General features: G+C 43.5%; 1 protein-coding gene across 2 annotated transcripts in view; it reads left to right on the top strand.

The window, feature by feature from the left end:
- GAB2 (GRB2 associated binding protein 2) overlaps positions 1-13,532 on the top strand; it is a 396,835-nt gene that overhangs the window by 162,569 nt on the left and 220,734 nt on the right. Inside the window, exon 2 of one of the 2 annotated variants that reach the window (XM_069203929.1) lies at positions 7,657-7,755. The exons of the other annotated variant lie outside the window; for it this stretch is intronic. Within the exon in view, the coding sequence (XP_069060030.1) occupies positions 7,657-7,755 (99 nt within the window). The remainder of the gene's footprint in view (positions 1-7,656; positions 7,756-13,532) is intronic. 2 annotated transcript variants of the gene reach the window in all.

The following is a 13,532-nucleotide window of genomic DNA, read 5'->3' as shown; positions in this document are numbered from 1 at the left end:
TCTTCCTGAAGATGGTGAGCAAGGGGCTTTGTCTGAGGTGCAGGGGGAGGATGTTCCATCTCTTTGCTGCGATGTAGGTGAAGGATCATCCTCCAGCGGTGGTTTTGCAGATGCAACGGATGGTGGCCACTGCCATCTGGGCGGAATGGAGGAATCCGGCAGGGGTGTGGAAGGAGACGGGGTTGTTCAGGTAGACTAGTCCTTCCTTATGTATGGCCTTGTACGTGCGGGTGAGTAGCTTGAAGGTGATTTGTTTCTCAACTGGGAGCCAGTGGAGGGTCCTCATATGTTGGGAGATGTGTTCTTGGCATGGGAGGTCCAGGATGAGTCTGGCAACGGCGTTCTGAAAGAGTTGTAGTTTTTTGATGTTTTTAGTCGAGGTGCTGGCGTAGAGGGCGTTGCCGAAGTCGAGATTGCTTACGACTAAGGTGTGGGTGACTGTCCTGCGACAGTCTGCTGGGATCCATCTGAAGATCTTCTGAAGTTTGCAGAGTGTGTGCCAGCATGAGGAGGTGCCCGAGTTTACCTGGCGGGTCATGGATCGGGAGGAGTCGAGGATAAAAAATTACGCTGATGTGGCGCAAGGAGTCGCTAGGCCCTCTTAAATTTGGGCCCATGTGTTGCTGCCTTTTTATGCCCTGCAACTGGACATGACGGTAGTATGTACTACCACACACAACAAGCCCAGCAGCATGTAGGTGATGCCTCCTCTTGCCAAGCGGCAGGTAACACCAGTGTCCCAAGCCAAACAAGAAGTAATGCCAAATAGCCTGAAGATGCCCAGCAGCATGTATGGTTGCTCTCCACACGCCCACAAAAATAAGTGGTTACCGCCGGCACAGCAACAGGTAATGTGCAGTTTGCCCTGCTGTTAGAAGAGGTCATGCTACTTAAAAAAAAACACAAGCAGCACACACCGCTGAATGACGTACACTGGAATATTTCCTCAATATAATGTGGTACGGATATTTCATGTTTTAATGTGAAGCTGCTGCTATCCATCTATTTTTTATATTCAGGCTTGCACAAAAGCACCGCCTTGTCCATTAGAGTAGCAACTGAGGCAGTATACGGTCCCCTTAGTACAGGGCACGTTCCTTCAATATCATTAAGATTGATGCCAATGCCACAGGAATGGTGATAGATTTGCAACACCAAATGCTGCAAGACTTTCTGTTGGCCCTCCATATTTAAAACAGCCAACAGCAACTCCTATGTTTTGTAAGCAAATCAAGGAGCCGTTCCATGTCAAAGAGGGACTGAACAGAGATGGGTGGCGGCTAACTAATTTGCATACGAGCACCCAGAATCCTCTGCAAACATCGCAATGTCACGCCTTCTAGCAGTGCACTGTGGTGTTATTGTAATGTTACCTGTGGGTGTTAGGGCTCGACAGCTCGCGAAAGAGTGGCTGCGGTGGGAGTGTGTTTGATGTTGTGTACTCTAAGTTGGCAGAGGATTGCCTCTTAAGACGAGCTAGTTCTGAAACAGGTTTATCTAGTCACATGTTGTGTTTCTTGAGACGACAGCATTCATTGTGTAGTCTAAACAACTCATTAGAAAATGTATCAGTCTGCTAGCATCGGTGGGAAAGGACTACTTTCTGTTGAAAGCTCAGAAAGGGGGGGCAGAGCAGAAGTGTTTAATAAACATAGCTTTAACCTAAATGAAGACAGTTTCTTTCAGTGTTAATCTGTGGGGTTTTTAGGTCTGTTGTTAGGCAAGACCATTTGCTTTTCAAAAAGATTTTTTTTAAAAAATACATATATACATACATCTAGGGACTTTGAGTTAGCCCTATCATTCATTGGTTGTTGTAGTGTCATTCACGTAGTGTTTCCGCCCACCACATCACACAGCACAGGGCAACGGGTCAGTTCTCGTCATCCATTGGCTCTCTTCACTTTGAGTGACAGCATTTTGTCTGTGCAGATGTGCACAGCCAACCAAAAAAAAGAATCCTTTTTGGTGCCAAGACTGGTGGACCAGGCCATTGTGTTTTTATAGCAGTCCCGTGTGGATTGACATCATATGACGTTGCTTATAATGCAGACAATGCAGCTTTTGGGCAAGATGTCCTAACAGAGTATTATTAATGCTTTTCTCAAGCTACTGTTCGGTGTTTTGTTTGCCCATGCTAACACTTATATGAATTTCTGACAAGACATTTCTTTTGAAATCTTATTTTTATAATATGATTAAAATCTTGTATTTGTTTTTTAAAGCATTGTTTGAAATCAGCAAAACGAAACCAGTAACACTTTGAAGGTACCAGACGTTCTGAAAAATGTGTCCAGCAGATGGTTGTCTTTCAGTGTAGCACAGGCACGGGGGGGGGGCAATGAAGGTGGTCTGCTGATCCATAAGTGTCCACAGGCTTGATATTGAGCATCACTGTGCCAGGTAATGCCCTGTCCTGGGGGTATGGTACTATAAAAACGCTTTGCTCTGGACTGTCATTCCAGGGAACATTCTGAGGTATTTTGAAATCACTGGCTTCAGCAGATGCCGCTTCTAGGTTGTAGTTGGCAATTACTTAATTTGTTTTGGAACAGTGATAGATTATTTTGGAGCGTTCCCAGTTGGGGGTGTTTGGAGAGTTAGACTAAGATGTTTATGGAATGTGGCCCTAGACCACCAGTTCATACACCAACATTGGTAGGACAAACCTTATGTGAATGCAATGAGGAACACAGAGCAAAACTCAAGAGAACAACCAAATTATGCGAGTCAAGTTATAGTTGGGTGGGAGGGCACCACAATATTTTTCTTTCCAGACATTTTTGTAATTTGGATGTTAACAAGCAGCAATTTGTCCTGATTTTCAGAGAAGCCCAGAGTCAGGGATAACACACATGTCTTAAGACCTGGAAGAATAGAACAAAAAAATTCTGTAGCAAAGTTTATAAGATTTATGTACTACTAAATTATGCATTTATCAGACCTTAACCAAATACGCAGTGATCGTCTTACTTCCATATTATGTGCTTTGACCTGAGCGGATTACTAGACAGTGCTCAAGGGTCACTGTCCTACTCACACCTTCACCCTCTTCTCACCAGCTCCATAGTCCTCCATCATGCCTACCATCTGTGCCCTCACGACCACAGTGCACGCTCCAGGCCCACCGAGAAGCTCGTCTCTGTCCACATCTGCCTCAAATTTTGGAAGACTTCTACATTAGAGAATTCTGTGGTACACCTTGATGACTGCTGGCACCAGTGGCGTAGCGTGGGTTGTCAGCACCCGGGGCAAGGCAAGTAATTTGCGCCCCCTAACCCGTGGATTTTAGCACTCGCGAGTGCGAGCGTGCCCCCCCCCCAGATGTTGCGCCCGGTGCGGCCGGCCCCCCCTGCACACCCCACGCTACGCCACTGGCTGGCACTCTTTTTGGAAAAAAAACATTTGATTATAATCTCTTACATATAAGAACTGAAACTTCCACAGTCAGCTGAGGCCATACAACAATAATATACCATTTAGGTGTCAGGAAGTTCCTGGATACATGACATTAAATCTCATTGTGGTCAATAGCTCACAGCCATATGTGTGTGGCAGACTGAGAACAGCAGACAGGGGTGACATCTCTTGCTAACCACAATATAACTACATTTCCTGCACATCACCCAGTTCCCAGTCGATCCGCCCAACTCCCCTCACACATCTTTTCAAATTTACTGGGACATCCCCCAGTGGCGTAAGCGAACCTTTGGGAGCCCCTCTGAAAGGGATGGTGAGAGGTACCTCTCAGAATACCCATACCCTCGAGCTGACAGGCAATTTGCTCAAAGGTCATAGACCAATCCATTCCTTGCGTCCATTGTTCAATCGTTGTTGACTGTTTTCACGATACAGTTATCGGCGACCGAGGTCAGATATTTCCACAAATTCCACCTGCTTGTCTGTCTGCCTTCATCATCACCAGATTTTCCAGGCACGCTTATGTCTTCTCGCTGTAAATTTCCTTCATGTCCGCCTCTGCTAGGTTACAACTACTGAACATTGGGATTATTTCTCGAGCCTTCTCTTCCACTTTCAACTACTTCAATAACTCCCTACTCCTACAGCACTGCCCCTTCATACTCCACTTATCCGCACACCCGTAATAGCTACAGTGGGCCTGCTCATCACCTTGCCTGGAGACTGAAAGGATCCTGGTTGCAAACCATCCTCGCGACTCCCCGACAGACCCCAACACTGGTTTGCTTTCAGCTGAGCCTGATAGGAACTCGCTGCACTTGTCTTCAAAACAACACCATGTCTCTCTCACTTCATACCCTTCCACACATCCTTTGTGTAACTACCATCAACATTTTCATCATCTCAAAGACCCTTGGTGTCCCCTCAAGTTGAAGCTAAAGTGCTCTCATGATAAACTTAATTTGAAAGGGGAATGGCTACCGATGCGCCAGTCCATATGCAAACACTCGCCGGCTTCCAGGTCTTCGACAGCAGCATGGTAAAATGTGTAGAAAAGTAAGATTCCTTGTTCCTCCTGGCCCACATCACAATATGTAATACACACATGTTTCAATGTATGTAAACAGACTTCATCAATCTCCACCCACAATAAAGTATCTGAGGACTGAGTAAGGATAGCAAAAATATGTGTTTGCATATGAAGACTTTTCCCAGCAGGAGAAGTCCCTGCACCCTCAAGCCTAGTATTTAAGGAGATATTCCCTTCACTTCCACAACCTGGAAGCACGCTTACAAACTATATGAGGGCAAAACATGAGGTGGGCGTATGAGCTGGGACTGCACACACCAAAGGGAGGGAGGTCCCTTGTATTGAGTCATGTCCACTCTAGTACCCTTAGATGCACAGATTAGAAGGTGGTGGAGACGCGGAACACATTATTTAAAAAGACCCAGTGCTTGGTTTATCGGCCAGGGTGCTTTCTTGCTTTGTCAGTGTTCCTATAAGCAACAATCATGAATTTGTGAATCAATTGAAAGAATCCATGAGTTGACTTTAAAAATATCAAAACTTTCATTAACATTATATTGTTAATTTTGTTTCCATTATAAGGCAATGCATGCATACAGATGAAAATAATCATGACAATAATCATGCCTGCATTGCAGCTGGATAACAACAAGGTCAAAAGCATCAAGAATCTGATTTTGCATAAATCCAAAGTGTATGTGTAATAATTTGATTTTATAAATAAATGGAGAACACAGGGGTGTAGCTTGGTCAGTAAGTTTGGGGGTTGGGGGGAGCTTCAGATTTCCCAACAATCACACTGGCCCATAATGTTGAAATACATTTTACCAAAAGCATGGCACAGGAAAGAGCCTTGGGGCAAAAAGGGCGAGGAATGCAGATTGGTAGGGGCACTAAGTGAGAGAAAGTGCACTATTTTGTGAAATAGACAACACCTTGAAATATTCCCAAACCGAGTGAGAGTGCGTTTTTGTCTGTGTGTGTAAAATTCCTGGTGAAATCTGACAGGCACCTGACCATACCAGGCTAAAAGCCCCTCTACCCACCTATTTATCACAAACTACATTTGTTAGGGTGGGGTGTAACACCGCACACACACCTCTGCAGCTACGCCCCTGAGAGAACGTCAATTAACAATTAGGGCCATATGTACAAACACATTTTCCCATTGACACAGAATGGGAAAAACCCTTTGATACATCTGGCCCTTAGTCACCTTTATGGTGCTGCCTTCGTCATGGTAGGTGGTGCCCATTTTAATTTGCTCAAATATTTGAACAGTGGCCGGTATTGACGCCGTTTTCACTGTTTTTGTTCCCATGCAAGGAAGTCACACCAAGCACCGGAAGTGTGGTGAGGCTCTGATGATCATTCTCATTCGTTACTCTGAGGGTTGACCCGGCTGCCTAGGAGGCATGAAAAAAAGATCACCAAACCCTTGTAGGAGCTTTACATACTGTACAAGGCATAAGAATATTTGCAGTTCATGTGCTGTATCATGACCAAATTGAACTGCTTTTCATCAGTGATATTCAGTTTGTTTCTAGATGATGTAACCTGCTGCTGCAGGTACCACCTCTCTGGTCAGTGGGTCCCTGGCCAGTAGCAAAACTATCATGGCCTGCTTCCACATATGGTACAACACGCAGTGCTCCCTTTCCACATCCTTAGCTGTCGTGATGTCTTTGTGTTCTCAGGGCGAGTACTTGGAGAGCACATTAACAAACAGGTCAGAGTACTTACACATATGTATACAAAATACCTTTGGCAGAGGAAAGACATAAATTCCAATAAACTCCTTCTCAGTTTTTTTGTCCTCATCATTTATGTGTGCATCTCCATCCACCTTTTCACTTGAACTATAAATATGTTTACTGTGTTTTCAGTTCCTATTTGGCATGCACTTGTAGTACTGTATGCCCTGCAACATTCTTTTTTATAACTCTATATGATGCTTTTTAGGTCTTGCCTAAGACAGCATATGCTCTGTCTGTTGCAACACATGTTGTTTTCTTACAGTGGGCTTTGAGCCCACCCACTGCTTATTATTGGTTGGCTCAATTGTCACTGTCATTTGCTTGCTTCTTATTTGTTGCTTCCAAAGGCTTTCCTTCCTCTTCTTATTTTTAGCCCTCTCCTGGAGCGTGGAGGAATAACTTGTGTCCAGCCACTGCTAATTTTTCAGGCGCTACTTATTTTTTTGTTTAAGTACTCAAAAGATGGTGTGTGTTTCCCAGCTATCTCCCTTGTGTACTCCTCCTTGCCTTCGCATTCCTCTTCCTCCCCCTCCCCACTTGCGTTCTTGCTTCCTCCCCGCCCACCTTTTCTTGCTTACCCAGCATCCCCTTATCTGTGTGCACCCCAAAGTTGACCGCCTTCCTACCCTAGTTGTTCATTTGCTCCCCAGCCTTTCCTGCCTCCGTTGTCCGTGTTTTCCCATCCATCCCCTACCACCCTCCCTCAGATGTCTGTTGCCCCAGAACCCCCTACCTGCTGTCCATTGTCAGCTCGCTTCTCCAGTCCCTAACACCTACAGAACCCTTGTCCTTATGCTTCCTCATTGTCATTTGTGTGTCCTCCCCCCGCAATGCAAATTTTCTCTCCTGTTCTTCGTGTTTCCTTGTCCCTCCACCACTCCTGTTTGTTTGTATTTTCATTTTTAAAAAGTGCATTAACGTTGGCTGCATTGTATCACTTTTTAAAAAATTATTTTGAGCCATGCTGCACAGTATGCCAAAGCCAATAGCTCTCATAGGCGAGACGTATTGGCTTTACCAATGCATGTTTGATATTGTAATCCTATTATTTTCTTTAATGTTTGTTTCTCTCCCATCACCATTTGCTTTTTTTGTCCTTTCAGCACTGTTCATATTATTGTCATTGATATGATTTTACAGTTGAGATATATGTCCCCTTGAAACAGCACTCAAGACTATGCATATCTTACACTCCATTGGCAAATAAATCAATAAATCTGTTTTAGAATAATTCAGTGTTGCTTTCCCGCCTTTTTGTAAACGAAGTTGTTTTACTCAATGGTCCATCGCTCCTCCAGTCACTCCCATTAGGCATGTAAGATTGAACAAGCAATTGTGTTGATTGCCACAGACGCGTGCCGTAGGGGAGGTAATGTCACCGCGTCCTTGTCTGCCTCCAGGAGGCGTTCTGTTAGCCGTCCAATAAGGCTGATCCCATTTTTCTTCTAGATCAGAAGTCCGGCTGCCAGTCACCCAGCAGCTCGCATTCCCGAATGTGATTTATTTGCTGTTCTGCTGCTGCCTTCTCAGTGGTTTTTGATAAAAAAGGTATGTTACTTTTGGGACTGTAGTTGGTGTTGGTGGCAAAGGCTAAGTTTTCTGCTTATTTCAGCTTATCAGTATATTGCTGCTGAAAATGTCTTTCGCCTTGGGCAGAAGTCCAGAAAAACCTACTTGTACCTTTACGGCAGGCATCCTTGCCTCTTTCTGCTTACCTGTAGCGTGTATGGGGTGGCATTGTGGTCAAGAAGAAACATTAAGTTGTTTACCTGTTCAGTCTCCTCAGCAGGAGAAAGTGTTTCTAGCCTCTATCACTTCAAGGACTTTCCTCCGTTTAAGGTATTTAAATCTTCCCCTGGAAGGACCATCAGCACAGTATCAAGACGGGGCTGACAATCTAGACCTCTAGAGCAACATTGAGAAGAATGCAGAGCTAAATCCATCCAAAAAAATGAGATGGGGCTAAAACCGAGAGCTGGGAGCCATGAGCCAGTTGATAAAATACTCCAACTGCATTATGATGCTGAGCGGAGGTCTAGAGGCGGTCTTAAATAAGACAATACAGGAACAGAAAGTTTCCATCAGGAAATGTGGCTGACATGTTGTATTGGTTTCATAACCTAGAAAAAACAGCAAGACATCGAGATAGAATGGTTTCTTGAAAAAGAAAGATCTGGAGTGGATTCTGAGTCCCACTGTAGAACTCTACAAGCTGCACCTGCAAAATTACCCCAAGGATCCTGACACTTTCCCTACCATTGCTCACCCAGGAGTGAGAAGCTGCAAGAACTGCCACGCCCTCGAGGTCACAGGAGAGCGCAAACCCACCCTAAGGGGAGAAACCAAACAGACACCAAACACGCGCAGAATTTGGGGCAGCAGCCACAACCTGCTCCCTACCACGATGTGCAGCGTGTCTTCTGCCAGTGAGGGTGGTACATCAGGCGTTGACCGCGGGCCACCACCACGGAGGCGTGGCAGTACGCTTCCTCTTGCATAGTGAATGACCAGGTTGGTCAGTTTTTGCCGCAAATCATCATGTAGGGCATTCTCTATCATACATAGTGTGTGTTACTGCACATGAACATTCGCGGCCATTTTCTCGTAGACACAGAATGGGAAATCCCTTTGACACATCAGAATTCCTTCTATTCAGCTACAAAGAATTGTACATAAAAATATATTAATTCCACTGGCGATCACTGAAAAGATATGTACGAAGTGCCTGGACGCTCAGAAAGACTCTTCAGCGTACAGCTTGTTTGCAACAGGCACAAAGTTTAGCAAAGCTTTCTTCAGAGTTGATTCATAGTGCTATAGTGATGTCAGCCACACAGATGCATTTCACTCTTGAGTTTAATGCACTCAATTTTTAAGAACCTAAAACTGCAAGTGATAGCTCTATGTTCAATATGATGGGTCATTTACACTCAAATATTTTAAAGAGTGTAAACCTCATTAGGAGTGAAAGGGTTAAAAAGCAAGGAAACATGCCATGCAAGTTTCTCCCAATCTGTATGTAGGAAATTAAAATGTTCCTAAAATACAAGTACCCAGCACTACTGCATGTGCTTAATTAGTGAAATAAATAAATAAATAAAGTTGAAGATGCCCAAAGTTTTACTTAGGAGCCCATCTCCATATCTCCATGTTGCCCAATGCCAGGGTTGCTGAATGCCAGGGCTTCCTCATCTTCATTCCACCTCAGGCCACTTTCTTGCACCGCCCTAGTCTTCCTAGCGCCTACTCTCATACTTGCCTTGCAGGTACCTTTTATCCCTGTGTTCTTCCTTTGTCATCGTTTTTTTATCGTTCTCTGACTCCTTTGTTCTCCTTTTCTACCTTTCTCTCTCTTACTCTGATTCAGTGTCTGATGATGAAAAATAATTCCAGGTCCCCAAGCAAGTATGAAGGTACATCCAATTGAAAGCACCAGCACAAATTAAGCACTGCACCTGTACCATCTTCAGATGTTTGTTTCAGAAGGCCTAGAAGCAAAGAAAGAAAATGTATGTTTGAAATTAGTGTCAATATCCTTGGGTTAAGTGCGTCATGATGAAAATGATGTTTGGTTGCAAAAAACGTATCTAACGGTCTTATTGGCTGATTGATAAATAATCATTACAAGAGGCATAGAAGCTGTGATGCAATATCTTGATTTCTGGTGCATTGAATTGCCGAAGAATGCAGATTTCAATGATCCCCGGTTCTCAGCTACAGCACGGTGAAGGGCCTGACTTAGAACCTGGTGGACGGGTTACTTTGTCACCACAGTGACAGATAACCTATCCGCAAAAATATAAATTCCAGAGGATATAATGGGATTTAAATTTCGGCGAACAGGATTGTGACGGAGTAACTCGTCCGCCAAGTTCTAAATCAGGTCCTACATTCTGAAAGCACAACATTGGGTACCTTAGATAGGCAGTGATAACCAGAAGAGGACATGAGAACTCCAGAATATGAAATGCGGGATGGGTTAACAGTCTTAGACACCAGAATTAGTACCTTCGAGCATAAGTACTCTTGTTGCAGTCTTTCTGCCTGTCAGTGCTACAGGCAGGGAAAGTATAGATGGAAGGAGGGCATGAGAGCATGGTGAGTGAGAATAGGATTAATTCAATCATAGGAATGTGGGGTCCTGGTCTGCATATCATATCCGGGGTGAAGTTGTATGGTCTTCAGATTGCAAAGGACAGGACTGCTGTCAAAACTTTTATTATTTGCAAACTTTGTTTCCTACCCCTTGTATTCAATTTTCACTATATTTCTTTCTCTGTATTTCTATTGAATAAACATACAGACCAGCTTGTCCTAGTTGAAGTTGCAAAATAAATATTTTGGTTTGAGTCGTAAACTGTTTTTAATTCAATTAACATTCTTGTATTGTTGGTGGAATAATGGGACAGGACACAGGACACACTACACGTTCCAACCTCTGCAGGGAGTCCATTCTTTGCTCCCCCTGCATTTCTCCCAGGTCATTTGATGTTTCTTGCTGGATAAAATATTTCAAATTCTGCTCTCTCTGGTGAGTTATTTGCATTTCATGAAATCAGATGTTTAGGAATATACTGCATCTTGGGAGGCAAGAAATCTAGCCAGCCAACATTGTTTTCCTTTACACTACACAGGAATGTGTAAAGTCATGCCACTGTGACTATGCGTTCGCATTTTAGATTCATTGATGGAGTGAAATGTATTAACAGATTCCATTCTGGCCTCTACACCAGCCTTAGGAATGAGTGGGTAATGGTGTACTTCCTTCCTATTTCTTTCGATGAAAATGCAGTAGTTCCTTGTAATTGAAATGTATATCCTATTAAAGTGTATCTGTTGTGCATCAGTGAAATAGGCGAAAAAACTTTTTTTCCATATCAGAATTACAGGCAGCATATATTGTCCATTTAGAGCACATAACCAGTAGAAACTTTTTAGTTTGATATTAAATAGTTCTTGGTATAACAAATAAAATTGAATTTTTAGCATTTTATGTTGAAAACTACAGAACAATAGAACTATATTCCTGTGCGAGATTGATGTGCTCATGATGTGTTACAGAGGGGGCAGAATTTTTGCATCTTCTGGTGGGTTGCTCTCTTGTGCCTACATTCTGGGAGGGATTACTTGCACGATTGAACAAGATGGCCGCCCTGTCCTGCGAGCTCACGCCTCAGCTGTGCCTGTTGGGTCTAAGTGTCCTTCCTAAGAAGTGTAAACTGACAGTCCAGTTTTTGAAGCTGGCACTGGTGCTGGCGAGGAGACAATTTGCCATCACTTGGATGCAGGCTAGAGCTCCCTCGGAGGAGCTTTGGGTGAGAGACGTTTCAGAATTGGCAGTGGCTGAGGAAACTCAAATGAGGTGTGCCAGGTTTGATGCCAAGCTTCCAGCTGATTTAGATGTCTCGGGCTTGCTCTGTCAAAAATCTTTGGATCGGGGAGATGAGTGTCAGGGATTACTCCACGGAAAGTGAAGGATAAATTGGGCTGTGTGTTAGGGATGTGATGTGACTAGGTGGAGATAGCTACATACATTTGCCTTTTGTCTTCGTTATGGTGCCGATATGTGGCTTTTGTCTCTCTGTGTTTTATTTTTGGGTGGACGGAATTCCCGTCAACTTTGTGACGGAGAAACCCCTCCTCTAAACTCTAAATCAGGCCATATGTCTGAATTGACTGAACTCATAGGCCAGTTGCTTCTTCTTTCTAAGAACATTCTCATTTTGGGGATTTCAACATACTTATAGATGGGGAGCATGATCAGCTGAAGGATTCAGGCTTAGCCTATGAACATATGGCTTAGTATAACTAGTGGACTTTCCAACTAACAGGATGGGGGCATATGTTAGATAATGTTTGGACCGAGAAAGAATGCTGAAAACATGTAATGTTCTTTCACTCCCATAGATGGGCCAATTTCCAATAAATGTTGCCTTGCAATTTAAGAAAGCTAAAAGACAGGGTCAGGCGACTCATTTCATTCTGCTCCAGGGCTGGAAGGAAACTAATTTGAGAAGGTTTATTGAAAGCCTCGAGGTAGCGGTTAACTCCTTCCCAGAGTTTGAATCGGTTCCTAACAAATTAAAGTGCTCCCACGGCAGTCTATCAAATTTGTTTAATTAATTTGTTACAGTGAAGCAAAGGAACTTGAAACCCCAAAATGCATGGTTTACAAAATATCTGAGGGAAACTCGACTAGCTTTGATGCAAGCAGAAGAAAAGTGATGTTTTCATATGATCCAAACAGTGGTGTAACAAAAGGCCCCTCATCCCCTGCGATGCGGTGGGGGGCAAGTTCCAAGTAGGCCAGACAGAAAAACTGGTAGGCCGTGGGCCATGGGTGTGGGGGTCCCCTCCATGTACTTCATGGGGGGTCCTCTCAAGTTTAGTTAAGCCACTGGATCCTAATGACGCATTAGCTATTAGGGACAACTTAAATCAAATAAAATGAACTTTTCACTGAGAAATCATCCTAACTATGCAATACCATCCTAGGTTCATGCAGCATTACTAGAGAACTCTTTGCAGCAGGAAAGTCCTTTGTGTCACCTCCCCTTAGCTCATACATTCTTCAGCCTTCTCAGGAGCTCTGTGATCAAGTTCCCACCTAATTTACCTAAAAAAAGAGAAGATCTATTCAGGAATATTAAAATCTTTGCTTGACTTTACAAATGCAATTTACCTGAAATTGCAGAGCCTTAGAAGACATGAGCCCCATTTGTGGTGGCCACTCAATAAGAAATTACATAGTTTTCTAATTGTTTTAAATCGGTCGTACCAGTGGACCTCTGTTCTGTCTCTTTTCGATAGTTGTGTGGCCAACCACTAACTCATTTACATACTAACTTCATGAGTCTACCTCTAACTAATTGCCTTTTTCTAGTAGAAAGGAAAAGAGAAGTGGTTAAGCCACTGCTGACAAAACACAATTTTAATCCAGAAATTGTTGATAATTACAAACCTATAATATTCCCCTCAGTTTTGAGCAACATAGCTGAGAAGATGTAGCCAGATAACTTGTGGCCTTGCTACTTCTCGATCCATCTACAGCATTTGATACCATGGTTCTTACTGTATAGACTCAGTGAAATTGGAATAAAAAACTGTATAGTTGGACTATTTTGTTATGTTTTTGTTGACCGATAGCAGTGAACTTTTAGCCCTCTCACCTTTTCAGTGGATTCCTGTAGTAGTATGTGGAGTGCCTCAGGGATCTACCCACTCACCCATGTTGTTTAGCATCTGTATGAGATTCTGCTGCAGCTGATAAGATCTTTTGGATGTTGGTTGATATCCAGATGTTGTCCATTTGGACCAATAAGGGT

This window comes from Pleurodeles waltl, chromosome 8 (genome assembly GCF_031143425.1).
Source record: "Pleurodeles waltl isolate 20211129_DDA chromosome 8, aPleWal1.hap1.20221129, whole genome shotgun sequence".
Taxonomy (NCBI): domain Eukaryota; kingdom Metazoa; phylum Chordata; class Amphibia; order Caudata; family Salamandridae; genus Pleurodeles; species Pleurodeles waltl.
The sequence above is the reverse complement of the archived record's forward strand: the minus strand, read 5'-3'. Positions and strand labels throughout refer to the sequence as shown.